The sequence below is a fragment of the Anas acuta genome, chromosome 5 (assembly GCF_963932015.1).
Source record: "Anas acuta chromosome 5, bAnaAcu1.1, whole genome shotgun sequence".
Classification (NCBI taxonomy): Eukaryota; Metazoa; Chordata; class Aves; order Anseriformes; family Anatidae; genus Anas; species Anas acuta.
In genome coordinates, this window is record NC_088983.1 from 28,559,794 (window position 1) to 28,586,373 (window position 26,580).

General features: G+C 40.0%; 1 protein-coding gene across 8 annotated transcripts in view; it reads left to right on the forward strand.

The window, feature by feature from the left end:
• Positions 1-26,580, forward strand: part of KCNQ1 (potassium voltage-gated channel subfamily Q member 1) — a 389,773-nt gene that overhangs the window by 105,610 nt on the left and 257,583 nt on the right. For all 8 annotated transcript variants that reach the window (XM_068683465.1, XM_068683463.1, XM_068683464.1 and 5 more), the window contains exons 3-5: positions 23,164-23,290; positions 24,988-25,066; positions 26,038-26,134. In XM_068683465.1, the coding sequence (XP_068539566.1) occupies positions 23,164-23,290; positions 24,988-25,066; positions 26,038-26,134 (303 nt within the window). The remainder of the gene's footprint in view (positions 1-23,163; positions 23,291-24,987; positions 25,067-26,037; positions 26,135-26,580) is intronic.

The window sequence follows — 26,580 nt, forward strand, 5'->3', positions numbered from 1 at the left end:
CATTATATTAATAGGAGCGCAGAGGAGAGAGACACTGGTAGTGGGATGATCTGGAACAGCTACGTGAAAATCTTGATTTCAGTGGCTGCTTTCATGAGTCATGGGTCATATTTGCTTTAATTTCCTTTCCTCTAGTGCTGCTGTTAGGGTTGATGTCAAACGGGAATTTTGAGAAATACCCTCAGGAGTGTGAACAGGTAGCTGTGACTGCAGGCTGAAAGCCACCCCAGAAGTCTCCTGCACATTTGTCACCAAGTGAAATGTGGAGCACCTTTCTAAGGTTTGAAACATTTCAAAGGTTTGAAACATTCAGTGGTCTCTGCACTGTGAAATCTGTATTCACCTGGTAAAATGTATTCAACTGTCAGAGACATTTATTATTTGCAATGAAAACCATGTAAAACATGACAGTCCTTGAAGACAGATGAAAAGTGGCATTTTCAGCTACATTTCACTTTGATCTTCCCTCCCTCCCTTCCAGCTACACCATGACTATACATGGACCATAACCAAAAGTATATTTGTAAGTCCAAGACATCGATGGCTGTGGTGCTATTGTTAAGCTCTATTATATACAAAGTCTTCATTTGTAATTTAAAGTGATGAACTTCAGATGTTAATTCCCTATTCATACACACAGAGGATTTAAAATTCAGGTTTGGCACTCTCCCTATATACGTGTGTGTGTGTGTATACATATAATTAGCACGTTTGAAATCAAATTGTTGCCTTCTGTGAAATTTTGGGTTTCAAGATGTATCCCTGCTGTCTGGTTCAAAGCAGCATTACTGACAATCCAGAGCAAAGAAATACACTGGCATCTTTCTATACAATAGACATGTAAAAGATTTTTCCTATTACCTGGTGATTTGCAGTTAATGTTAATCTTTGTCCTTCAGTTACGTGAGCACAGAACAGTCTGCGTGTGTGCTTTGTTAAATCACATGTAATTCTTGTTCTGCAGCCTTCTGTGTTAGCATACCTCTCAGCTGAGAAAGGACAGTGAAGAACCATTGAGACTGCATGTAATACGATATTGTTCTAAGCAGTGGGTCAAAATCAATGACCATAACCAAATGAAAAACGATTACAATTAATTATTAGTTATGCAATAAAGTCAGAGAACACAAAGAGGTATGAGAATGGGATAAACAGATAAACACACCAGCGGTAAAAATAACTCCCAATGGATTTGACCTCAAAACACAGCCACACAAGTCAGTAAAGTCTAGTCTGATGTGAAATGTTTAATTTTCTGGTTATCAAAATAATAAAGTAGAACTCTTAAATGTGTTTAAATAACTCTTGCAATACCAACACAGGCATACATGAATTTCTTTACTGTATTCTGAAATATTTATGAGGAAAACTACTTAAATCCTGTTTTATCCACTGAATCTTTAAAAAAAAAAAAAAAACAAAAAAAAAACTCATAGGAAAAGTTTGTGTACATGATGGGATTTTGCTTACTTATGTTCTTAGAGCTTGATTTCACTCTTTGAATATAAGGTGGTGTTTAAAAGCTACATTCTTCTGGCATCTGCCCAGGTTATGATCTTCAGAACTCTTTAGTATAGACTAAAATAAGCAGCAGCAGTAGTAGTTAAACAAATAGGGCACAGTCAAAGCAAATGCTTTGATCAAGTATCGCTGACAAATGTACTGTTATGGAACATTTTAAATAGCACCTTTTATTTCTAGCTTGCTGTAGTGCATGGCGTTTGATGAATCAAAACAGGTGGATTTTATAAGCTACGTATCTCGTGTTTTAGAAATTGGTAGGATTAATCAAGGATTAAAGTAGTGTAATGTGCATGTCTTCGAGTAAGTGCATGTAAAAACACATATCTTGCAATAAATACATCGTTTAGTTACATAATCAAGCCATCAATTTAAGGAGCAGACTTGAGAGAAACGATGCTGTTGTCTAACCTCTCGTATGTACGTTGAACGTGGCTTGGATAGTGATTTCAGCTCAGCAGTGTTTATGCCACCGTGAGCAGCTGCGCATTGCAACCTACTGGAGGAAAGCATTAAGTGGTGTGGTGTGTGCAGCTCCAAGCATCATACTGAGGTTTGTTCTCTCTTCGTGGTTGTGAGACACTGACGTGTTGCCTACCCCTTCTTTTCCACTTGGAGGGTCCACAGTGATTGTGATTTAGAACAATGTCTCATTCTTGCAAAGGCATGACCCCTGATTTTAAACAGAGAGCGACCTTTGCCATTGCACAAACATGTTCAGCAGCTTTCTTAAGGCAAAAATTCAAAGCAATGGCTTTCTTGATACCAACCACTTGGTAGATTGGCACAAGAAGTGACAAGCTAACAGTAACAGCTTTTTGAATATACATTGTGCCACAAAACTTAATGCCTAAAAATCAGAATCTCTCTCCCTGAGTTTTTTCAGGTGTTCAGAATGGGAACTACGTACTACTGAATGAGGGAACTATAGGATGCTGCGTTTACACCGTGATAGTTCGTATTGCACAGTATTTACATGAGTGTTGCTGCTTTACTTGGAAGTGAGGTGATAGAGCCTGCCTGCTTCTTTCCATGCCCTGCCTTTTGCCCTGGGTGCCCCTGCTCTGTGTTACCAGTTAAATTGTGTACATTCCCAATCCTGTTAAGCTTGTTTTTTTCTAGACGAAGATGTTGGATTGTGGCATGTACGACTCAATGTGAGGCAGTGGCTCAGGCAGCCCTATTACTTGAATCTGTGAAAAGTGACAGCCATTTGATAAGCACATCGGGGATTCTGTCTTAACATACAGAGTTCCAATACTTGATTTTAAAAGGCTCAGTACTGGCAAGTAGGATTTGAGAGTGAAATATTGAAAAAGAAAACTTAGAGCCATGGTCTATGATTTGGTCAATAGTGTCTGTTGAATTTGGTATCAACAAATGCAAAAACACACCTGCCTCTCCCCCTGGGGTGCATTGTTCCCATAACAGGGGTGCTAGACAGCCTTTGGCAGTGGCTCCTTTGCTGCTGCAGTTAGTTGCAGTTGGGATCATTGTTTTAAGCTTCTGTTTGTGTCAGTTAATTTGCTGCACTAGATAAGAACTTTATGGCCTACTGTAGAGCTGACATGCACTTGCTTCTACCTCTGCTGTTGAATCTGGCAGAAAATCCACTCGTTTACCTCACTCAGGTGCTGCAATGCTCTTTTTTTAGTTTTGTTTGTTTGTTTTTCATTACTTTCAGGAACCCAGGTGCTGCTTTTACTCAAGATTCAAGTGTGCACACACGTCATCTGGCCTGAGGCTGAGATGCCACAGTTAGGTTCACTGCAGGTTTCCAGGAGTACCTCTCTCCTGCACAGGTTTATGGACAGAGCCATGGGTTTCTCAGCTAAGAGCATAAAGGGAGGTGGGACAAGTGCATGCCTAGTTGCATTTCTGAAATAAAATACAAGTTTTTGAAGGCTCCAGGGGGCGAGTCTTCCTGATACGGGTGAAGAGGTGTCACCTGGCAGGTGTCCTACTACCACCATGTCTCTTGCATAGTTCAGGCTTAAAGAATCTAACTTGCTTTGCAGGTGTGCAAACTTAGCTCCAAGTACTTACATAATTTTAGAAGATGTGTTGCTAAGCCACTGAAACACTTATGAAAACATTGTCCCAAGATACAATATACAGTGGTAGCCATTGAGTAGCTATAATAATTTAAAAAATGCTGTGCCTTGTGATGCACCCTCAGATTTTCAGGGTCCTGCATCTTCAGGAGAGCTAAGGAATCTGTTCTTTTTTCTGATTTTAAACAAAATGCTTTTTTTATGCTTTTAAAGTATGAGGAAGCATCCAAGAAAATAGAAAGAGGTTAAAAAAAAATGGCTACGGTTGTATTTTATTTAAGAAAAATAAGTTTCATACTGGTGTTGCAGTACAACGTATATGTTGTACAGCTTTAAAGAATAATAGGGATGGTTGTGATCGGACGTTGAAATACCTTTCCATCATGGGATCTTTCTTGCAAAAATGCTCTAAAAATAGAACAAAAATCATCCTTTTCACAGAATCTCACAGAACTGTAGGGGTTGGAAGGGACCTCAAAAGATCATCGGGTCCAACCCCCCTGCCAGAGCAGGTTCCTCAGAGCAGGCTGCCCAGGTAGGCGTCCAGACAGGCCTTGAATATCTCCAGAGAAGGAGACTCCACAACCTCCCTAGGCAGCCTGTTCCAGTGCTCCATCACCTTCACCGTGAAGAAGTTCTTTCGCATGTCAGTGCAGAACTTGCTGTGCTCTAACTTGCAGCCATTGCCCCTTGTCCTATCCCCACAAACCACTGAGAAGAGGTTGGCTACATCCTTCTGTCCCCCACCCCTCAGGTATTTATATACACTGAGGAGATCTTTTACTTCTGTGGAGTACAAGTACCCTGACCGTGTCAAGAAAGACTAGAGTTCTTCAAAGTGCGTGAACTACCCCCAACAAAGGAAGCTAACTCCGTTATCCTTGCTGCAGTGTCGTACCCAGGTATTCATTGAAAGCCTTTTTTAGCATGATGCAAACTGCTCTCCTTTCTGTATTGCTTTATATTTTATGAGAGTTTAAGTGGTCTTTAGACTCGAGCATCTGTAAGCCTTTGCTGTGGCAAGGCTGTAATAGTACCTGGAGGTAACGCATAAACTCAGCATGGACTGGAAAATGGACACAGAGATAAGGTCTAAGCAAGTTAGGTTTAAATGAAGAAAGCAGTAAGATGTAATTTTTCTCTCTCAGGAGCCCTAAAAGGAAATCTGGTTGCACTGGCTAATTTAGGGAGAAAACATTAATTTTTGCTGAAGTAGTTTATCCAACTTATACTTATCCTAGATTTCACCATGCAATTATTGTGGTCTATAACTACAGCATTGGGGGGAAAAAAAGGTATGCAAGTTGTCGTTGTTTATAGGGCCCCTATGTGCCTAGAAATTCTTCACTGCAGTCCCATCACTTTGTGCAAGCCACAGGGTGGCTATTAAATGGGTTGGTCAAACCTATAAAATGTTCTTTTGGCAGTGCCTAGTTCTATAGACTGTATTTGGTTCTTGCTATGGAAATTTTCCCCACTTGTAAGTTTAAAAGGGAAAATCATGCAGTTGTGTGCCTCATTGCAAAGGAAAGTGTTGGAGGACATCACCCAGTGTGTTGTGTTTTTTTTTTTTTCCCCTTCAGCTCCCAGTCAGCTCACTTTGGGAACCAGCAATGGCTGTCTGCTCACCTGTAACTGCTGTCCTCTGACTCCTTTTGTCATCAGGTTGATGTCTTTCACCTTCAGCTTTGTTTGGAAGAGAAACCTCTGCAAAATGTGTCTGGTGATGCTGACTGGCAGGATTCCTGTGAAAAGCAAGCAGGGAGGAGCCCAACTGCTTTCTCTGTGCACTGCTCCAGGCTGAACATGCCCTTATTGTTATTTCTGGACGTGCTGATTCAGCATTGCAATGGAGTGCAGTATATACAAAATATGAGTGGCTGCATATGTTAGATGAAAAAGTAAACGGGTCAGAGTATGTCCTGGGATGTGTATTTATAGCTCATTGGCATCAGCAGGAGCTACATATATCTGAGGGCCCATTCAGCCAGTGTAGTAAGTCGAAAAAAAACGTGCCTTAAGCAAAAAGGAACAGGAGCTGCATATCATACAACTAAGGGAATATTGCTTGTAGCTGTCTCAACATACACCCTACTTATGTTGTATATCTAACCTAGGTGATTAGTGCCTGTTGGGTGTGGATGGGGCAAGTTGTACCTTTCTGTAGTTGCTTAAAAGTTACAAATAGGCATGACTGAGTAGTCGAGGGACATTGAATTAAACATGCTTGAATTAATAGGGTAATGATTGGTGCTGCTCAGAGCTATAAAATAAACTCTAGGTAAAGCTCAGCGCTATGTGGCAACAAGCCGTGGGGTTGCTGGAAGTATTCTGAAACGACTCAACTTTGTTGTTAAGTGAGAGAGATAATCCTAAGAAAGCTCTCTACATAGGCTCCCTGTGCAGTTAACGTTTTAAACCCCCTTTGGCTTGTTGTTATGACTTCAAAGATACTCTAAAGCCTTCGTTAAATTGATCATTAACTCTGCAAAGTTATAATTAGACATTTGAACTTGGCTGCATTCAAAAAGAAAATGCAAGAATGAAAATCCTAGCCAGCGTTGTTTCTCTGCAGCTCATCAGCATGGTCAGAGACGGATTAAAGTTCCACAGGAGTTAAAAAGCAATAGGAATTTGAAGCATTAACCAGCCTTGCAGGAAGGACGGGGAGTCATTAATCCACAAAGTTTTCCTTTGAAAGTATGGAGTGAGAATAATGTGGGGAACCTGCAATGGGTTACTATCGGAGATTTAGATTTAAGCTCATAAAACCATTGAGATGGGAAAGTTGGGCTGGAAGCATGCGTTGGGGAAACCTGCTTTGCCAGCGCAGTGATTGAACATGTTAAACCAAGTGATTGTGTGCTGCCACAGCCCTCTTACGAGCCTGTAAAATGAGTGGAGGAAGCACTGAGAGGCAGCCTTAAACAACAGCAGTGAGCCCAAGCGGCGGCTGCGAAGAGTGGAGGTTGGCCACTGTGGGTAAAGTTTATGAGGTCTGGGACTGGGAGAAGCCCCGTCCTACGTCTCCCACTTTTTTCCCTCGGTCTCTCCTGATGGAGCCCGAGTCGAGACAACAGCTGGTAGCCACCGTGCGCCCGGCTGTGTGGTGGATGGGAAAACCCATCTCCATAGAAACAGAGGCGGCATTGCTCGGGCTGCTCCGCTCCTTTGGGGAGTAGTGGCTCAAGACATCTGGTCGGTGTAGCTTGTTCTCTGGGGAAATTAGCTCATTTCAGCTGAGAGTAACCACAGAAACTTTTGACTTCATTTAATAGTCTGATGCTGAACGTGGGGTAGAACTGACTGGTTCAGCAGTTTTGGAAGTGGAAGATTATCTAATGACTCTTAAGATAAATATTTTTTTTAAGAAGGGCTGTTGCTTGTACTCGTTCCCCTACCCCCCCGCTCTTCTTTCCTGTGATGGTGTTTCTGCCCCGTATGATGGTGATTCTTCCATGTGGGGTGGGTTTTAGGAATTTAAAGGCAGTTTTCTCTTTGTAAATATTTATTTCTTTTGCTTACACGAGGTCTTTTTATTATACAGTGAAATCTCTAAGCCTTTTATCTTAGTGGAGCTCAATGTGGTGTGATACACTGTCTGTTAACACACTATGACTTGTACTCTAGGAAGTTCAATCCCTCCCCCCAAATCTTGAGTCGATTAACTCTAAATTCTTCTCAAAAGGACATTCTGAACTGTTCATACAGCTACAAGTAAACCTCCAAAATAACCTGTTTAAACACGTAAAAATCTTGAGCTATTTGACATCACTGAAATCAATTAAAGATCATATTTTCATGTATAATACAGGAAAACTCCCTACTGACTTTTGCAGAACAAATTCCAAATCCAGTATGTGGAGCATGTACTGAGGATACAGTCCTTGGGTAAAATTTATCTGCTCACGCTATCCTATGTGACTATGTAACATTCAGAACGTTGGAGGGAATTGAAGAATGGGATTATTCTCTTTCCATTTGCACGTGATGACATCATTATGACATCATTATGTATTCTTCATATGCCACTAAATGAACATGGTGAACAATATCTTTTCTGTAAGCATGTGTGCAGGCAAGTATCTTGTAAGGGGCCCTAGAGCAGCATACTAAATATGGGGGGCACAGTTAAATGCTTGCTCTTCCACCTTCCATCTGTTACGAATGCCTACTCCTGGTTGTAAATATTTGCACTCTGTTGTCGTGACCCTCAGGAACTAGAAAATGAAAAAGCCTGGCCAGGCATAAGTGCGAACCGTATGTCCCCCCTTTATGGAAGATGAGCAGAGCTGTCAGCCTGTGAGAAGCCCTACCTGTGATTTTTGTTTGAGTGAGCTTAGTGGAATGAGAAGCATTATCAGCTGTGCTGGATGACTGCAGTAAATGATCAAATGGAGAATAAGAGCTGCTAGCTGCTGTAGTTCTTAGGAGAAGATTGGGAGAATCTGAAGCTTTTATCAGAAATCTGAGAAATGCTTGTAATAAGCAGGAGGGCTGAGCTTCCTAGAATATGGCAGGCAAACGCAGCAGATGTTCTAGGGCCCCAGGTGGATAATACAGATGCTAATAAAGCAGACAAGCTGAAATCAGTTAATGAAAGAAGTTTAATCAATCAGAGATGATTGAAGAAGTGACATGATGAACACAGTGGGAATACCGCAGTTTATTCTTTATTGAATGAAGTGTCATTGGTTTGCTTTCTCTGCTAAGCTTATGCTCTGATGAATCAAGAGTTGCATCTCTGTATGGAAGTAAACTGCTGAAACTAGGTGTCAGATTTTTTTTTCTTTCCCCTAAGCTGTTTCTCTTTCCTACCCCTCAGTCCCAACCAGGAAAAGGCCGCATGGCAAAGCTAAGAAGTCCGTGCAGGTGGTAGAAGGGGACATGGAGGTAGTCTGTTCTCCTCTTCATCTTGTGCTTCATGGCAAGTGAACTTCCCTTGGAAGTGAAAAAGAAACCTCTTGGTTTCACTGTATTCATTTTTGTTTCTCTCTGAAAGTGACTTGCATTTAGTTACCTTTTTAAACACAGATTCCAGGAATCAGTAGGAAAAATTCTACTTAATCACAGAAAAATGATACCATAATAGGAAAATTTAGGTTGGAAGAGACTTCTGGGGATGATCCAGTCCAAATTCCTGCTAGGAACAGGAGCATCTTTCAGTTGTGATCAAGTAGCTCAGATCCTTATCCAGCTGAGCACTGAGGCTGTGTAGGCCACTTGAGGCTGTTCTGCTCCAGTGTTTTCTTCAGTTAAAACACAGATCGGTTCCTGGGGACTCCAGTGGTTGTACAAGCACTGGGATCAAGGATGCGATAGGGCTTTGGGGTCTTGGAGTGGGTGTTTTGGGGTTGTTTTGCTTTGTTTTTGTGAAGCCTAATGGATTCAATAGAAGTTTCAACTGAAACTTGCAATAAGTTTTCCTGAGGCTGGATGTTGGTTAAGATTAGAGAACCATCATGAGAGTGTGTCGTGAATAATGTGAAATCTTTTCTCTCAGGCCATATGCAGGGTACTTCATTTCTGCCTGGCCCCAAATTCTCACAATGTTTCCAGGAAGTTCAAATATGCTCTGACACACCTGGCCTTCAGATCAGCTGTAGGTTCAGGAGTTCTGAGAGGGAAACCGGAGGGAAAAGAGGTGATTGCACAGACCTCCCTAGGGAGACCAGGCCAAAAATAGAAACAGCTAATAAATTTCTTTCAAGTGAAAACTGACAGTAAACTTCCATCCTCTCGGAAGTTTATGCCATTACTTCAGGGTGAGAATACCGTATTCAATAACTCAAAGCACTTCTTGACTTTAGGTTTTTATTTTTTTATTATTATTTTTGCAGCTAATTTTAGCTGTCTAAAAAGGTAGAATAAGCCAATCACATGGACTTTCCCTTGGAAAAAAGGAAAAGGATAAGTGGAAAAGGATAGGTACACCTGAAAGAGTCACTTGTTACAGCTGAAGGTGCTTCGGACAGTTGAGATGAATTTTCCTTTGCATATGCCTATTTCTCTCTGTTAATAATAGGAAAAAAATGTATGTTTGCCCCATTCAAGTTTTCATTCTCCATTTAGTGATTTTTTTCTAGCCAGGCAGTTAACTTAATCAATACTAATTCTAATGTTGTTTTCCAGCTATGAACATGGTTGAAATATCACATATGGTCACAGAGGTTTTTTAACACTTTAGCTGGTATTTGGAATAATGTACAACTGTAATTCTGATGCCTGGATACATGCTGGCTTCATTTATGTTTTGCTTTCAAGAAGAATGAATTCTTGATATTGTGGCCTGGTACCTACATGTATCTTCGGTCTGTTCTAAGGGGTGTAAGGGTGTAATCTTCCCTCTTCAACAAATAGGTTCAACTGTGTTTATTTGTAATAGATGGCAGCTTGCTTCAAGGGTCGACCCATTGACTCAGATGGGAATGTTCAAGAATAACATGATGCGCAGTTAGAAGAGGTGTCAGAAATCAGCTCCATATGATGCAGCACGGGCAGCTTAGTGTTAAAACCCCAAGCCGAAGTCTAATCTTGTGATCCAGATGAAACAAAATGTCAGAAGTATTCCTCCTGCCAAAACTCTGAATAGCTTCTTTTATCATCGAGTCCTATGATCATGTTGGCTCACAATCAGAGTTGCACAATGTACCAAGCAGTGGTAAGAGGTACAACCTGAGCAAAAGAGGAGCTTCTCAGCTCTCAAAGCCGAGTAAATACTTCAGTGCTGTTCCTTTGAGCTGGAGTTCTGACTCATCCTCGTATTTATTTTAACAGTAAAAACAAGTTGAAGGCCTGGGGGGGGGGGGGGGGGGGGGGGACTGCTTTCCCTGCTTTAAAGAGTAGAAAGAACTACAGAACAAGAAGTAAAGCTGAAAGGGACCCCTTGGATGTTGTTAAGGATTCCAAAAGTAGTCTTTAATTGCTGCCAGAACTAATGTGGCTGGAATTTCCATGGAAAACATCAGTGCAGTAGCCAGTTAGCAAAACTTGGAGGAGGTATTTGTACACTAACTTGCAATAGACTTTTTTCCTCTCAAAGCTCGTTCACCCTACTCTTCATGTTATTAAAAAAAAAAAAAAGGAGCTATCTATGTTTAATACTATGCTTAAGATTTTAAGATTTAAATAGTAAAACACTACTTCTTGTAGCAGTAATAGGAGTCACACTATATTAACTATTCTGTATTGTGCTGAGAAGTGATTGCTTATTGTACAGTCATCAGATTGCTATCTTTCTAATTGAAGATATAATTCCCACAGCCCACAAATCATTTACAGAATGCTCAAAAGAGGGTTTTTGTAGCTTTTTTTTTAGGCTGATTTAGCACCCAAGATGAACACATTTCCTATCTTCCTAGCATGAAATAGCCATTACTGTTACTCAAAAGGTGTGAAACCACAGACAGTATTTGTAGAGAGTTTATACCACTTCTTGAGTACTGTAAAGCATGCTATTTAAATATGTGCAAGATTTTTGGCTTTAAAGTCTGCCATTTGAGACAAGTCTTATTTTTCATGATAACGGAGTTCTCTGATGTAACTTCATAAGGGCAAATTTCTCGTAAGGAAATCTCTATTGATGGACTCATTAATACAGGCATTCATGTCATCAGCAATGGCCTCCCAAGTGCAATAGCTTATAAATATGCAAATGCCCAGTTATGGGACCCAGCTGTACCATACTTTCATGTCTAGTGGGTTTCCTTTGGCCATCCAGCTGATGAGGAAATGCACATTGTACACAAAACAGTCCCTTATGTGCTTTTCTAGTATAATGTAATTGTTTTTAATTACACCCTAAACAGTACTAGCAATTGACACTTCTGTACAAAGTTAAATGTGCAGTGTGTTATGTGTTCAGGAGAGGGGAAACATGAGGTTGTAATTAAAACCATTTTTAGCAGAGCTGGAAATAGAACCCAGCTCTGAGCATGGCACACCACTCGCCTTATCCCCGAAGAAGGAGCTCACCAGATGGGTATGTTTGGTTCTGCTGCCATGTAAAACCTCCTTTCAGCAGAGGATTACAGGCCTCTGAGTGTTTTCCGTATTTTAGCCACGTTTACTGATGCTTGCAGAAAAATGCAAAGCTGTCTGATTTGCAGTTTGAGTAGCTTTTTCCTCCTTCAATATCTGTAAGTTAGGCTACAACCTTTGACATTCACTAATTTCTGGAAGCCTTGGCCGCTTGAGCTATTGCTTCTTGTGTAACACCACTAAATAAAAATAGTGTATCCCAAAGTTCTTACACGCTCTATTCTCTATTCGTGTGTTAGTATTTGGTTGTTATGCATCAGGACTTCCTTCCTCTTTTTTTTTTTTTTTTTGTCTTAGCCCTAGAAAAGAGATTAACCTGTTATTATTTACTTTGTGTACTGATAAAATACTGTTTTAAAAGAACACTTGCCAGTGGAAAGAACACTTTTTACATTGTGTTATTGCTGAGAGGTGGTAGTGTTGCATATTTCACTTTGGCACGTAGAGCAGTGGCTATTAGGTTAGCAATGACAATCACTGTCCTTGAATGCACCCTCTGGCTTAGCTTCTATTAAGACAACAGGTACAGGTGTTCTTGCTAGTTCCTCAATTGCTGAACGTTCATCTTTTTGGATGGCGTGAGCATCTTCGGTTCTGGTGGGTAATCTTAGTTCTGTGGTTTTGCTGTAAGATCTTTGGTGCCCAGACTGAAGGTTTTCTGATACAATCCCATCTAACACAATGGGATCCTGAGAGGACTAAGCAGGGCAGATATATTAAAAACCGCTTTTTGAAATACTGAGTACTGAAAAGTGTGAGGAAGGTGTGAAGGGAGGAAAGATAAAAATAAAATAAAATTGGGTAATCTCTTCACAGTAATTGTTGTCAGAATTCATCTACCGATGGAGTAAGATTGGCATTCACTCACTTCATCACCTAATGTACCAGGAAAGATGTTTAAATCAGGAGTTAAACTAAACACAACAGTAAACTTGAGGTCAAACAGAAGCCCCTACAACATCCAGCTATTCCTAAAATAAATCATGAGTCCCCTGGAAGTATACCTCACATAAAGAACAGATGCCCCAAACCTTAGAAAACTGAGCACATTATAAATGCAATAATATGAAGTGCAGCTCCACTGCTACCAGTTGTGTGTTCTGAAATACTGATGCACTTAAAATGCATAATCAATGCATTAAATCAATCAAAGCTGCATGCTTTTTTCCCTTTTCAAGTACCCCTCCACAGGAGGATTCTTCTGGTTTGGTGGCTTTTGGTCACTGCAGCAGCTGCCCGCTAGCCCGTGTCCTGCGGCAGAGCCTTCAGTTTCTTCTTGCCATGCCCTAGGCCTTGCTTTCGTAACGTCTCTCCTCTCCTTTTCCAAACAGCTTTGGAGTACAGAGGTACTGAATTCAGCCAAATATCACTTTTGTATTTTTTTCTAAAATTAATTCCATATAATGCCTATTAGTTTCCTGAGGTATTTGATGTCTTGAGGCTCGGACCAGCTGCCACTGAGAAGGCCGTGGCTTTTTTAAGATATTTTTTTTTCTCCCAGCAATGAATAGTGCACTTGTCCTTTATTTGTAGAGGGTGCAGGGGAAAGGTGATAGTGAGTGAAGGGAGTTTCACAGAACTGGAGTTCTCCTTTCCTAACTTTGACTTCTGCAAAGAGCTGCCTCTGTTGCACCATTTATTTATGTTGGACCCAAAACTGATAGAAACATGAATCCGAGTAAAAATACAAGTCTTTGCACATAACGGTAGCTTGGTTAATGGAGTATGCGACTTCAGAGAGATCTGGCTTATATCTTCATTTTGCAAATGTAAGTTTAGTTTGGTCCGCTTGGAACATTATCAAAGCTCTCGAGAGAGTTTGCACTGAATTAATCATGTGCTTTGGTTGGTATAAATTAACTTCCCATTTTGGTATGCTATAATCCTGATGCGCTGAATGATAGCCACAACTGTTTTATGCTCACTGATTGGAACGAGCACAGGAAATTGGCACGAGGAGGAAACTACTTGCCTTCAGTATGTGAAATGTGTTTGCCACTCAGCTGAAACGCTGACTTGTTGCCTTCGGTTAGGTTTATTTTGCATGTCAAATAATTTTCCTCTCCTCCTTCACAAATTTTAGAGGCAACTGTAAAATGCTGACTGAATGGGCTATGTACATATGGCATCTGAGAGGTTTTTTATTAGCTTAAACTAGCACATGTGTTTTCCTGTGAGGAGTATTAAGTGCCTGGACTACAGGTTTAGTGTGTGACTGTTTTTGCAGCTGTGTGGAAGATCATGATGCGTATTCCCTGGAGCAGGCCTGGGAGAGAGCTCAAGTATGCTGAGGCAAACGCAGGTTGTGTTTATGTAAGTGTCAAACAGAAATACAGCACTTGAACTCTTATCAATGCTGAGCATGATACTGGTAAATGAGCAGCGATTGCCCACATGTGTAAAAGGAATGCCGGGCTTCTAATTGTGGAAGGTTTGCTTTCAGACAGCCCTACTGCACAACACTGTCCTGCCAGCTGGGAAAAAATTAATATTTTCTTTTTTTCCATCATTATCTGGAGGGGGTCGAAAACAGCAGTAGTCCATTTGAAATTTACTTGTTAAACTGTTAATGAAGAATACAGTTATTGCTCAGGCTGTAAATCTCAGTTTGGGAGGGTGAATGTTGAAAACATGCTGCTTCGAGGGAAGGAGTGTATCAGGAGCATGTGCGGAGGTAGAAGTAACCACAGTAGTGTTCTGCTTTCGGTGACCTACTAATTTTCTGGATATGCCTCACTTGCAGAACAGACATTACATCCCGGAGTAGGTCCCACAAAGCCTAAAACCATGAAAAGGAGATGGAAGGGTCAAGTTTAAAATTCTGAAGCCAGACTGTACATGACCATAACTCCCTGCTTGGGTAGGGGTGGAATGGGGAGGGAAACATCCTTAACTTCACAAGACAGGTAAGAAATTAGAACTTCATCTGAAAACGTTCCTTTTTGGTGTACTCTGTGCCATCTTTTGAAGGAGTAAATTGTCAAAAGCTCGTAACGTAATCTGGGATTTAGATGTGGGACCCTCATTGCATCACGGTGTTTATCCACAGAATGGTTTGTGGCAAAAGATGGTGAGAGCAGTGGCTTTCTCTCCTTGGGAACTGAGTGAAGGGTGACATACAGTCTGCTCAAAGCCAAATGAGAAATCTGTAGCTGGACGGCAAATTGAGCCCTGATCTCCCCCATCTCTGCAGTCTTCCTGACTCCTGTCTGGCCATGGAATGAAGCATTGCTACAGTTTGTGGAAGCGTTTTCTCTGCAGGGGCACTACCCAGAGCCCAAATGCATGAAGAAATCTTAGTGGGTCGGAATGGTGAGGCTGTGGTTAAAGCTAAGAAATACTGCGCATGGACGGCTGTCAGATTTGGAGGAAAGAGACTCAGATTACTGGTATAGCAACACAGCTCAGGTTTACTACAGTGTGTGAATGTGGCCATCTCTGGACAACTAGTGACTGTACAGAAGGAGAGACACAGCAAACAAGGAAAATGGATTTCATTAAGGCTTGTTTTCTTACAGTCCCTGTCTCATGAGTTTCTAGAGAGAGAAAAGTGTAGTTCCTAATTTTTATACTTCTTACAGCATATTTCTTTTTATGCTTGAAAAGTGCAGTTGATTCTACAGACACATTTTATTTACAGAATATATACATTAAAAATCACTAAGGTTTGAGCATAGAATCAGATGTGGCCATGATCTGAGGAAAAAAAAAAAAAAGCATTTTTTCAAGAGCAAGCATTAACTGATTTACTTTTATAGATAATTGAAAACTGAAGGTGTTTGAGTTTCTAGTTTCCTGTCCTTGCCAGCCCTTCTGTCCTTTTCTAATGAAATGGAAAAAGATGAGTAAGGAGGAAAAACAAATACAGAAAGCTTAAGAGAGTTGTTTTCTAGTTTTCAGAACCAGTGGAACAAAAATTATTTTTTCGTCAATCTTTCTAATTTGTTTTAAAAACATACTATTGCTTCCTGGCTCTTACTTATCAGCATGGCCTCAAAGAAAAATGTATGCCTGAAATTACTGGGATTTAAATGTTGCTGTTACCAAAATTCTTATGCGTGGCAGGTGACCACAGCCTGGTCATTATATCTTGAAAATGCCAACTACTCTTACCTTTCCTTTTAAGTAGACAAAATGAAGCTATTGCAGGCTAAGCCAGGCTGATAATAGCCGTATTCTTCCTTCTGTGTTGCTCTACTTTCTGGTAAGAAGTGATATGCCATATTTATTTTTCTCTCTGAAAGGACTAGTGTTGTAATAATGGTAGTGGTAGTCTAAGGATCTAAGAAAATTCTGCCGGAGGACATGTTAGCTACTCTTGCCCTACCATTTATAGTTTGGAAAAAATCACAAGTAGGTGAGCTTTCATGCATACGGTCTCTTCAAGAGTCCTCCAATGTATTCAGCATTAGCTGTGGAGTGAATGTAATTATCAGCACACAACAAGATACTTGACAGGATGAAAATAATCTGCTAGGGGAAAAGTAGCCACTGACTAAATAGTGTTAATATGAAAATTTCTCTGTAACACAAAAGTACAGACTCCATAACTTAGGCTGCTGCTTTAGTTTGCAGCAGTTCCTTTCTATTCCTATTAGCGTGTTACATGTACTAACAATTGAGCATGCATCTCTCTGAACCGTGCGTATGTGTGCTTAAACTGAAGTAGGTGTATAGTTCTTTTGAATTCAAAGGTTATAAAATTAAGCATATGCTGTCCTGGATAGGAGCCAGAGCTTATTTCTCTTTGAAGCAGAAGCTCTGATATGAATTTCTTCTAGAGACTCGTATGAACTGTGAATAACAGGTTCATGAAATAAACAAAAAGGAAGAGTGTGTTTGTGGATTTTAATCAATTTTGGACTGGTTAGGATGTTAAAGCTTCCTTTCTGTTGCCAAATCCTGTGGGTTTAAGGTCTAGTTCTTGAGAGTGTTTGGGGAGCGAGAACTCCATGTTAAAGCAGGTATCATAAACTAATTGTGCAAGCCCAGCTTAATTTACTTCTGCAAATTCCTGGTGGATATCATCAGCAACCAAGTTCACAAGCTGAAGACTGTGTTATGAAGAGACCTGTGCAGGGATGATGGTGTGGAAAGTTGTTTTAATACACCAGTGCTCTGAGACCATGCTTTAATGTGCAAAATTATACCACTGACATCTGAGGCTTTTTGTAGTTAGTGGAAAAAATTCTTCTGCCTTGGTTTGGATTTGGCTGAAACCTCCAGTGAGAAGAGAGCTAAGGAAATCAATTAAAGGCTTTTTAAATGCACCTAAGGGAGTTAGGTGCCCAAGTCCTATTGAAATTCAATCAGATTTAGTTGCTTGGAGCCTTTGGAAAATCTCAACCTAAAATTGCAGGCCTGCAGTATTCTTTATTGCTCCCAATGCTATTGTTGTGTGCTCTCGGCACTGATTAAGGGAAAACAGAAAAGCTTCAGCACAGTCAACTTTTCTAACTTCGTCTCATACTAAGCTTCCCGTCTTCAAAACACGAACACTTACGTAAATATTATTTCATCTTAATTAAAAACATTAATAAGGGAACTTTTAACGATGTCCAATAATGTCTTAGGCTTAATTACAGGCCTCTGAAGATAGAAATGTGATACTAAGTTATTTTTGCTTTCCGTTGCCTGTTTAATCCTTTGGTGACAAATATGCTAGATAAAGAATTTTAGCAAATGACTATAAGTTTTTTTTTGAAGGGAAGATAAAAGCTCAGCATGAGACACTAAATATTCTGGTTTTAAAACTTACTGCTTTTAACTTGAATATGCGCAACTTTTTTTTTTTTTTTTTAAGATCTCTGAAAGTGAAAAAAGTAGGGTAGATAATCACTAGTCTTAAATAGCACTTTTGGCACTTGCTATTGCTCACTAAGTGCACATGTATATGAAAAACTATTTACCTTTTTATTTTTGACCTGTACTTCATCAAGTTGGGATTTTTACTGTATTGAGTTTGGTGGCTGTCTTTGTCTGTTTGCCTAGGCCATCTGATTTGGCTGTTCTGTGTATCTTAGAAAACACAGTACAGCTTTCAAGAAGAAATCCTGCCTTTCTCAAGAGAACAAAGAGGGGCCTCTCTATACAAAGCGAGTGAGATTAGAAGAAACAGTTGCCTTCAGTGCTGTAAATTTGCATACCCTGCTCAGGCTATGCACAAGTGCTGTCTGAAGCATTTTGCAAGCCCCTATGTGTCAGGTGAGCAGCGAGCTGTAAACTGAACTCCAGCTCTCTCCGTGTTAATGTGCAGCCTGCAGTGGTGCTGGTTTTGTGAGTGTAAATGTGACCTATCGCTCTACGCAAGAGACAGGTTCCTGCTTTTTTTGCCCCTCGTTGGCTGTAGAGGACACACTATGGCCCTGCTTGTGAAGATGTTGTGCCTGTCCAGCTCCAAGGGTTCCACACAGTCTGTGGCTGACAGCAAGTGCTGTTTGTTGCTTTTTATTAGCATCAGTAGATCTATTGTCCCTTCGTTTGGCTCCTTCAGAAATAGAAATGTCCTTGTCAAGAGCTGTGAACAAAATGTCTTCTAGTGTCCCTATTCTGCTACCACAGATTGAGAGGAGGTTACCAGCCCTCTTCTTTTGGCACAGAAGGTTAGCAGAGACCTTTTGTGACCTTGTCTTAGAAATAGTGGTGCAAGTTTGGCCAAAGGAGCCTTATAGCTGGGGTATGCTGGTTGGCATGTAATGATTTAAAGCTATGGGAGAACTTACTCCATCTGTGATGGTTCATGACCAGATACGGTTTTGAGGTCTACAGGCTGGGCATCAGGCTATGTGTGCTCTAAGCAGGTGCTTTCTCAGCCTCCAGATAATTTCCTTAGCTGTTAAATAGCTGTTATGGTGTCCTGCTCTGCTTTATGTCAGGTTTTGTTTTGTTTCATTTTGTTCAAGCTATTAATCTAGATGCTTAAAAACAGCTAAAGCTAAAATGTGCTTTTCTTTCTTCAGCTAGATTTAGGGAATCTCCCTTTCTTTTTCAAATTGCTGCTGTATTTCATCTTAGTGTGGATGTTGGATGCCTCTTAATGTTGGATTGTACCTCTTCCTCTCTAAGCGGGCTTGGGACAGCAGAGGAAAAGCTTTTCAGGATGTTTCAGATGGTAATTTTTCTAATACATAATAAGCCTTGTGTGCTCTAAACAAGGCTGGTGTTTTTAATAGGTCTGACTCTCCAGTCACACAGCTGAAGTCCGATCCCTTCTTCAGTTAAGTAAGTCTTCTTCATAAATAGCTTTTTCCTATTGTCCTCTGATGGAAAGGACTTTGTTGTTTGTTTCAGAAGTTCATCAGGGTGATAGTTAAACTGTCCTTGTCCACAGCAGGGTACACTTCTGCAGTGTAAAAGTCAAACCTGATACATCAAGGCTGGTCTTTGAGTCCTTCTCTGTGTTCCTGGTGTGAGCTTATTATGAAACCATGATTATTCCATGGGAACTGTGAAGCCAAAACCGTGTAAGTGAGTAGTGAGACACACTGAAAATCTTTTGTGAGTCTCCCAAACTGGACCCACTGCATACATACTATTGCACCAATGCAGCAGGGAGAACTCAAGCTCCATTGCTGGTCATTATGAGAAATATTTCGATCCCTGGCATCTGGTGGTTGGTTATTAGGAGTTCTGTTTAGTTTCACCAAGCACCGTACCACAGCGGGAATGCCCAAGGCTTGTTACACCAGTCCTGTTGACCTGTCCTGCACAGTGACTGTTCCTTGTAGTTGAAAGTGAAATGTGTTTATTGGGGTCAGTTGCTCACAGCTGGAGAGTTGAGACACAGTGTCTTACTTCAAGAAAAGCTGTCTCCATGTATACCTTATGCTCATCTTCTCTACCTTTCCATCGAGGGCTTCCCTGGTATTTGGCTGTGTTGAGATGATGTGGCTGAGAAGGAACGAAGCATGTGCCTGTGGGCTGAGCCAGAGGGATGGCAGAAGTGAGGGTGTTACATATAAATGATTAAAAGGAAAGAAAGTCTCTTGGCTCTAGTATGCCCATGGTGTGAAGGGACGTGACTTTCACATCTCAAAGTGCTCTTTTTGTCATGTTGGTATAATATATTTTTCTAATCTTAATATGATGCTTCAGCTTTCACCTGGTAGAAAGGAAATCAGCATGAAGTTGCAAAGGGTTGAGTGGGTCCTCGCACAGTGCTGTTCTTGTGTGTGTGTGTTATTTGAAGCAAGAAAACTTTTCTCCTGAGCTTTAATCGCCACCCCCACCAGAGTTCTGCAGGCAATTATTTTTTATGTATTTTAATTTTTGCCTTGTGCTGAGTGTTGCTTTGTTTCTTGTTTCACTCATTCTTTACATCCTCTTTGTCTGCTCACTGCTTTATCCTACTATTTTCCTATACCAGCCTCTGTTTTTTTTCCAGGTCTTCATGAAGCCATATTTCATTCTAGTTGATTTCACTGTGAGAAGCACATAAACTTTTATCTGGTGCACTTCGTACGTATGTGTTAAGCGGGCAGTTAGGAGAAAGTATCTAAGAAACAGTGGCCCAAATTCATGTGTAGAGCAACTCAGATTTGCTGAGATTCTCAGGTGCAAGGCTTTGCTGCTCTCTGGCAGTGTAACTCTCCTGTTAAATTGAATTGGCCCTAATTAGCACTGGCATAAATGAACTAAGGATCAGGTTGCTATTCTTCAAGTTAACGTAAAGCTTCACATTAAGCTGCTAGATAGGGAAAGTAGGAAATAACTTGATAGTTCAGGAAAGCATAATTTTCTAATCTGTTTTTTCTTTGCCTGCAAGTTTCTGGCTGCTAATATAAATGTGTACTGACAAGAAATTCATCAGCCTCCTCCACCCCCATGGGATTACTTATCGGACTTATGCAATGCAAGATATTAAAAACACTTTTGTCTGTCACGCAGCCACGGGCAGGGGAGGGGGAATTTGCCAGTTGCTAATGGATACCTGGCGTTTTTGTGTATGACCATGAAGAACAGCTTGTGCACTTTCACCCCTGATGTTCCCTGAATAACTCGGGTCTCATTTAGGTCAATAAGCCTTTATCAAAACGTCAGGAGTGAAAAATGTGTCTTGGTGTAAGCCGACTGGTCGTTCCCTCCAGTCACTGGAGTCTATAGAACAATCAATGTTCTCTAAGCTTGTCTGCGTGTCATGCAAAGAACTGGATGACAGTAACCATTGACTGCATGTCTGTTGCATTGTCTTTGGGACAGCCCACATTTGCATACTTGCCAGTGTTCTTGTTAGCCAATGAACCATGGAGGGGCTTTAAAAAACATACACACACAGCTCCGATGCAAATTTGCTATGCAGAGAATACGCACTTCTTTAAAGCACAAGCCGGGCTTTCAGTTTTTACCTTCTTGCTATCAAAATGAAACTGTGATCCTGCCAAGCCCACGGTTTCTGGTCGGAGTGCTGACTTGCTTTATTGTACTAAAACATTAAATTTACTGTGGGTTTGTCTCTTCCTACTAGAATTCTTTTTTTTTTTTTTTTTTTTTTTCTGGCAATCTTTTGGGAATATCTGAAGAGCATTGTCTGTGCTAATGCATATGATGTGAGGCCATACACCCATTCCTCCAATTAATTATTTTGAATGAAGGACACTTCTCGCTCTCTGTGCAGTAGCTATTGTCTTTTGTTAAGGGAGTTTCTTTTAGTACTGATGAAAGAAGATGCATTAGTTTTCTGCATATTGAAGTGTTCTTGGATATTGGAGCTTGTTGACTCTGTCTTAGAAATGAATGCAGTCCCCTGATCAGCAAGGACAGCCTCTGGTGCTTTGCTTTATAATAAGTTTCATGGAACCTTGTGTAGTTTGGTCTTAATTCAGTGCAGGTTCTTAAATATCTTTAAGTGAAATTAGATGAAGAAGAATTTTGCTGCATTTGAAGCTGCTGCCTTAAAACAGTCTTTCCTTAAAGTGCCTGCTGCAGAGGCTGTTTTTTTTTTGTTGTTGTTGTTTTTTTTTTTAGATTTATGACTTTATCTCTGACTTTATTGAAAAAAATATTTAATAATACTCTAAATGAGTTATTGATAAGTGAAGGTTTCTGACGGATCCTTTCGGCACCGAACTGTAGAAGAGATTCTTGGCTGGGTCAAAGGGTAGGAACTTTACATTTATTACCACCAACAGTCTGGACAGTTTCATTATATGCTGAAAATGTAATTGGAATACAATATAACCAATTGAGATGCTGTTCTGCTGCATTTGATATCTTGCGGAGGTTGAGATTTTCAAAACCAAGGAAGGTGGTCTGGGCTAGCATCTTCCTAAATTTGTGTCACAGAGTAACTTCAACTTCAACTGCCCTGAGATGAGCAGGTCATGCCAGCAGAAGACAAGAGTTTTAGGGCCACAAAAAGAATATAGTGAGGTCTACTGGTGTGTGGCGATTTCTTCCCCTTTTCTTACTGTTTACAGACCTGTTATTTTACTGACTGCTCAGGGCAACATCCCATGCATTTTTGAAGCTGATGATTTTGAAGCTCCCATTGGTGTTTTCTGGGCTAGGATTGCATCTTAGGTATTTCAGTTAGTTTAGAAATTCATAGGTACCTTGAGTCCCATTTGCCAATTGGATATCATGGAAAAACAGCAGTGCAGGAATAGGGGGAGACTGGGTAGAACGTTCAACATCTCTGCTCTTTATATTAGAACACTCTCTGTAATAGGCAGCTCCTCTTTATCTTTATCCTATACAGCTGTGATACCTAATGTGGTTTCTTGTCTTTACTCCTGACCAGTAATAGTGTGACCAGATATTAACTGAGTTTGCCGATGAGGAAGTGTTGCAGCTCCTTGGCTTTGGGGAAACCGATGAATATACCATGGTCAGCCACTCTAGAAAAGCCAGGTTTATCTGCACGTGAGGTTCCAAGTATGACACAAGTGTACCTCTGTGTATCAACAAGAGTGTCAGATGTCTTTGACGTATGTGGCTTTGTATGCATTTCCAAAGTCATACCTTGTTGTTGGTCTGTGGTTAACACCAAGCTCGATAGTAGCAGCACTTCAGGACTAGATTTCTGTTTCTTACTGTCGACAAGAAGGTGGAAGGGGTGCCAGTCCTCTTACTGTGAGGGCACCAGAAATGTTACTTTCATCCACATGAGATTAAAACAAGACTGAAAAAGTATAAGAAAATGTGTGGTAAAGCTGATATGGTCAGTGGAATGTGAAGCACACCTCTTCCCAAAATGAAATACACTAGGAAAATACTCATCTTCTGCATACAGGCTGTGCTTGTTTTCTTTGGCACGGTAAGGGAACCTTTTGTTTGAATAGAGAGACCAAGTGAATTGTATAGAATAGTTTTCAGTTCTTGCACGTGTACATGAGCCAAACTGCATGCAATTAAAGTATTTAAGCTTACTCTTATTTTTTTATTTCTTTGTTTGCCACTTTTACTGTGTTACTTTAAATGATGTTGGTAGGGTTGATAGTTTTTTAACTTCCAAATTTTATATTTATTTCTGCATTTCTAATAGATTCTGAAAAAAAGATGAAAGACATGCAATAGAAAACTAATCTGGTTCCCTGTCTGTTTCTTTTAGGAAATTGTATTAGTGGTATTCTTTGGAACAGAATACGTGGTTCGGTTATGGTCAGCAGGATGCCGCAGTAAATATGTTGGAATATGGGGAAGGCTCCGTTTTGCTAGAAAGCCTATTTCAATCATTGGTGAGTACATACAGCTCGCAAAGTTGATGTAAACACCAGGTGAAAGTTATCCTCGAAAGTTCTGAAAAATGAAATTTCTATAGCAATTGAAGCCAAGATTAAGCAAGAACTCTTGTCATTAGTATTAGCATAGATCTAAGGAATCCATGGCACTTATCTGGGGGGGGGGGGGCGGGAATGTAGCTTGGTTTGTTTTTCCAGAAGGGCAGAGTGTTCTCTTTTCACAAGTGATCTGAAGCTTTGCCACAAATAAGTCTTGCCCATAATCCTGTCTCCTGCGACCTTGGGGTCCCAGACACTTATAATAGCTAAACTTTTTCTTTTAAAGATGATGGAAAGCTTTTTTTTTTTTTTAGCAGTCACTTGAATACTTTAATGAGTTTGGTTTGGATTCTAACTGAACTACACACTGCTTGGTGGAGCATGATAGATACACTGTAATTACTTCGTGTATTTGTTGAATTAAAAACTGGTTTTCAGAGTGATGCCTTTGGAACCAGGCACCTGATTCCCCTTGATATTCGCTGCAGTTGTTTTCCTAACTGACTTCAGTCATTGTAGAAATTATATCCACAAATTCTAGATTTTCCAAAATCTAGATATGTCAAAACTTTTTTTTTTTTAGAATGCTTGTCCTGCATTTAATAATTTCACTGAAAGAAACATAATAATCCAAAACCATACTGTATTTTTTAACCAATGTTGAGAGAGTTATTTGAAGACCCTTGCCCTGGAGCATTCAAAATATAAATAGAATAAACAAATCAAGTTCTGGAAGGGGGGTATTGTTATAGAAGCACAGTAATCCTTGTTCTGTGACATAGTTTTTTCCACTACTCAGAAACACTATTTGTTGAATAGAGGATATAGTTTTCCTAAACAATCTGCAAGTTTTTGGAATGTAAATTACAAAATTTTGTGCCTGGATATTTATTGTTACAATCGTAAAATACTTCAGTTTCTTTGTGTGTGTACATAAACAATTGCATCTCAGGTGTGACTGCAGCTATAAAATGGCTTTGACCATATCTTTGCACTCTGCTTGCTAATCCATTTCTCTTGAGATGTAGCACAGTAGAGGTTCTGAAACAGCTTCAGATTTATTTCAGCTTGGGAAGCAAAACAAAGTTCACTTTTCCTAGATACGTATCAAGAACTATTTTGTTTTCCAAAATATGGAATTGCTTTCCAAAATTAACTAGGCATGAGGCAGACAGATTTAGTATACAGTCCTAAGGCAATGAGTGACTTAAAGTAAACTAGACACACACGAATTCTAATTTTTCTCTACCCTTCAGACCTGGAGAGATTAAATAATATTAAGTCAGTTGTCTGGTAAATGAAATAAAAGCCAAAAACTCTGTCAATTAATAAAACAGTCTCTAAAACAGCAGAGAAAATAAGAAATCCAGCTAATAAGTTATCCAGACTGCTGAGGCTGTTTTGTAGTAACTCATATCGCTTATCTAGAATGTGGTAATCTCAGACCCATCCCAGTAAAACCTTTCTATTAAATCATACAATTATATTTTCTTTATATGTTACAGCAGAGATATCTTGATATGTAACTGGAAATCTTCATTTGGGGTCACTGTTCAAACTTTTAAAGTAATATTGGCCATGGTTTTAGAACAGCTTTGCAGAAGTATTGCCAAGATGCTAATAACTAGTTTTGTCAATTGACTTCTGTTTTCCAGATTTAATTGTAGTTGTTGCTTCCATGATAGTTCTGTGTGTGGGCTCTAAAGGTCAAGTCTTTGCAACCTCAGCTATCAGGTAATTATATGCAATAAAAGAAAATAATGCTGTCAGTTTGAATAGGGTAGCTTTTTCTCTTTGTTTACCTCCTGGTGAAAAATAGTCTTTCCTCTGACATTCATGTAATAGAGCAGATCACCAATCACATACGGGTGTGAAATAATAATCCCATGAAGTATAGTGAAAATACAAATTTGAGTGTATTGTCTGGTCATAAGTTTCTTAGCTCTAGTAATGGATTTATGGTTGGTGGGAGTAGAGGCGCACATATAGGTACCTATCCTCTCCCATCCACCTACATGGGTTCTATCCAAATCTTATTTTAGTTCCTTGGCTCAGTTTTACAGCAGCTGTCTTTCACACTTTGCCTCTGACCTCTTTAAGCTGCTTTTTCATAAAAGGCATGGGGTTAGTGGTTGTGAGTTCCTGATGGGCTGAATCCACCTTGTACTCAGAAGGGTCACACCACTTCGTTTTCCTGAATGAGGAAGTACAGGGCAGTGTACTGTGCTCTGTGCATTAGCTGTAACAGTGCTCTAGTGACTCTTGTAAAAATGAAATTTTATATATATATTGTTGGACTGTCAAGTTCAAGTTGGCTGTGATACGCCTAAAAGGCAAGGTTCTGTAGTTAGAACTATATGTGTTTCTATATATTGTTCCCCATCCTGGTAAGCAAGTCATATATAAACTGATGAATGATTTCTGGAGCATTCACAGTTTGCATCCAAAATCCTGAATTCTTGAGTCACCCTTACCAGTCATGTGTACAGTCTTCCTCTTCCTTTACAACCTTCCTGAGTTGTCTTCATAACAAATGATGAAAGATGAGTAAATGGAGTGAGAAGAGACAAGCTGCTGGGTCTACCATAAAATACTATGCATTTCCCTCAAAATGGTCTTTTAGAAGACACAGACTTGCCCTCTCCACCTCTTTTATTTCCTCTTGTATTCTTAGCCTCTTTATTAATTTAAAAATTGTGTTCCAGGGGCATCCGTTTCCTGCAGATTTTACGAATGCTGCATGTTGACCGTCAGGGTGGTACATGGAGGCTTCTGGGATCAGTTGTGTTCATACACAGACAAGTAAGTTTGAGTACTCAAAAAATGGCATAATAATCGATGCAATTTATTTAACAGTAATTTAAGTCCTTATATTCAGAACAGTGTGTTTGCAGACATGTTGATGATGTCAAATATATTTAATGTGGAAACAGGTAGTCATTTATTTTACCCAAGTATGGTTGTTCTGCCCTGTTCAGGAGACAAAAAGTTCCTAAAAGATTAAAAATGTTCACCTGCACTTTGCCAAACTTTTGACTTGTTGTTGGATTTAACCACAGGAATGAGACTTCTAAAAGGGAATCTGAACATTTCTAAAAAGTATGCGTATTTTTCCAAAGTTGTTTTGAATATGGCAGCATTTGAAAAGTTTATCCAATGGATTTTTGATGACCAAAAACTTAATGTTGCAAGTCACACTTGCAAGTGAGAAATGCATGGTTGTATTAAATTCTGTATCTGAAACGTGT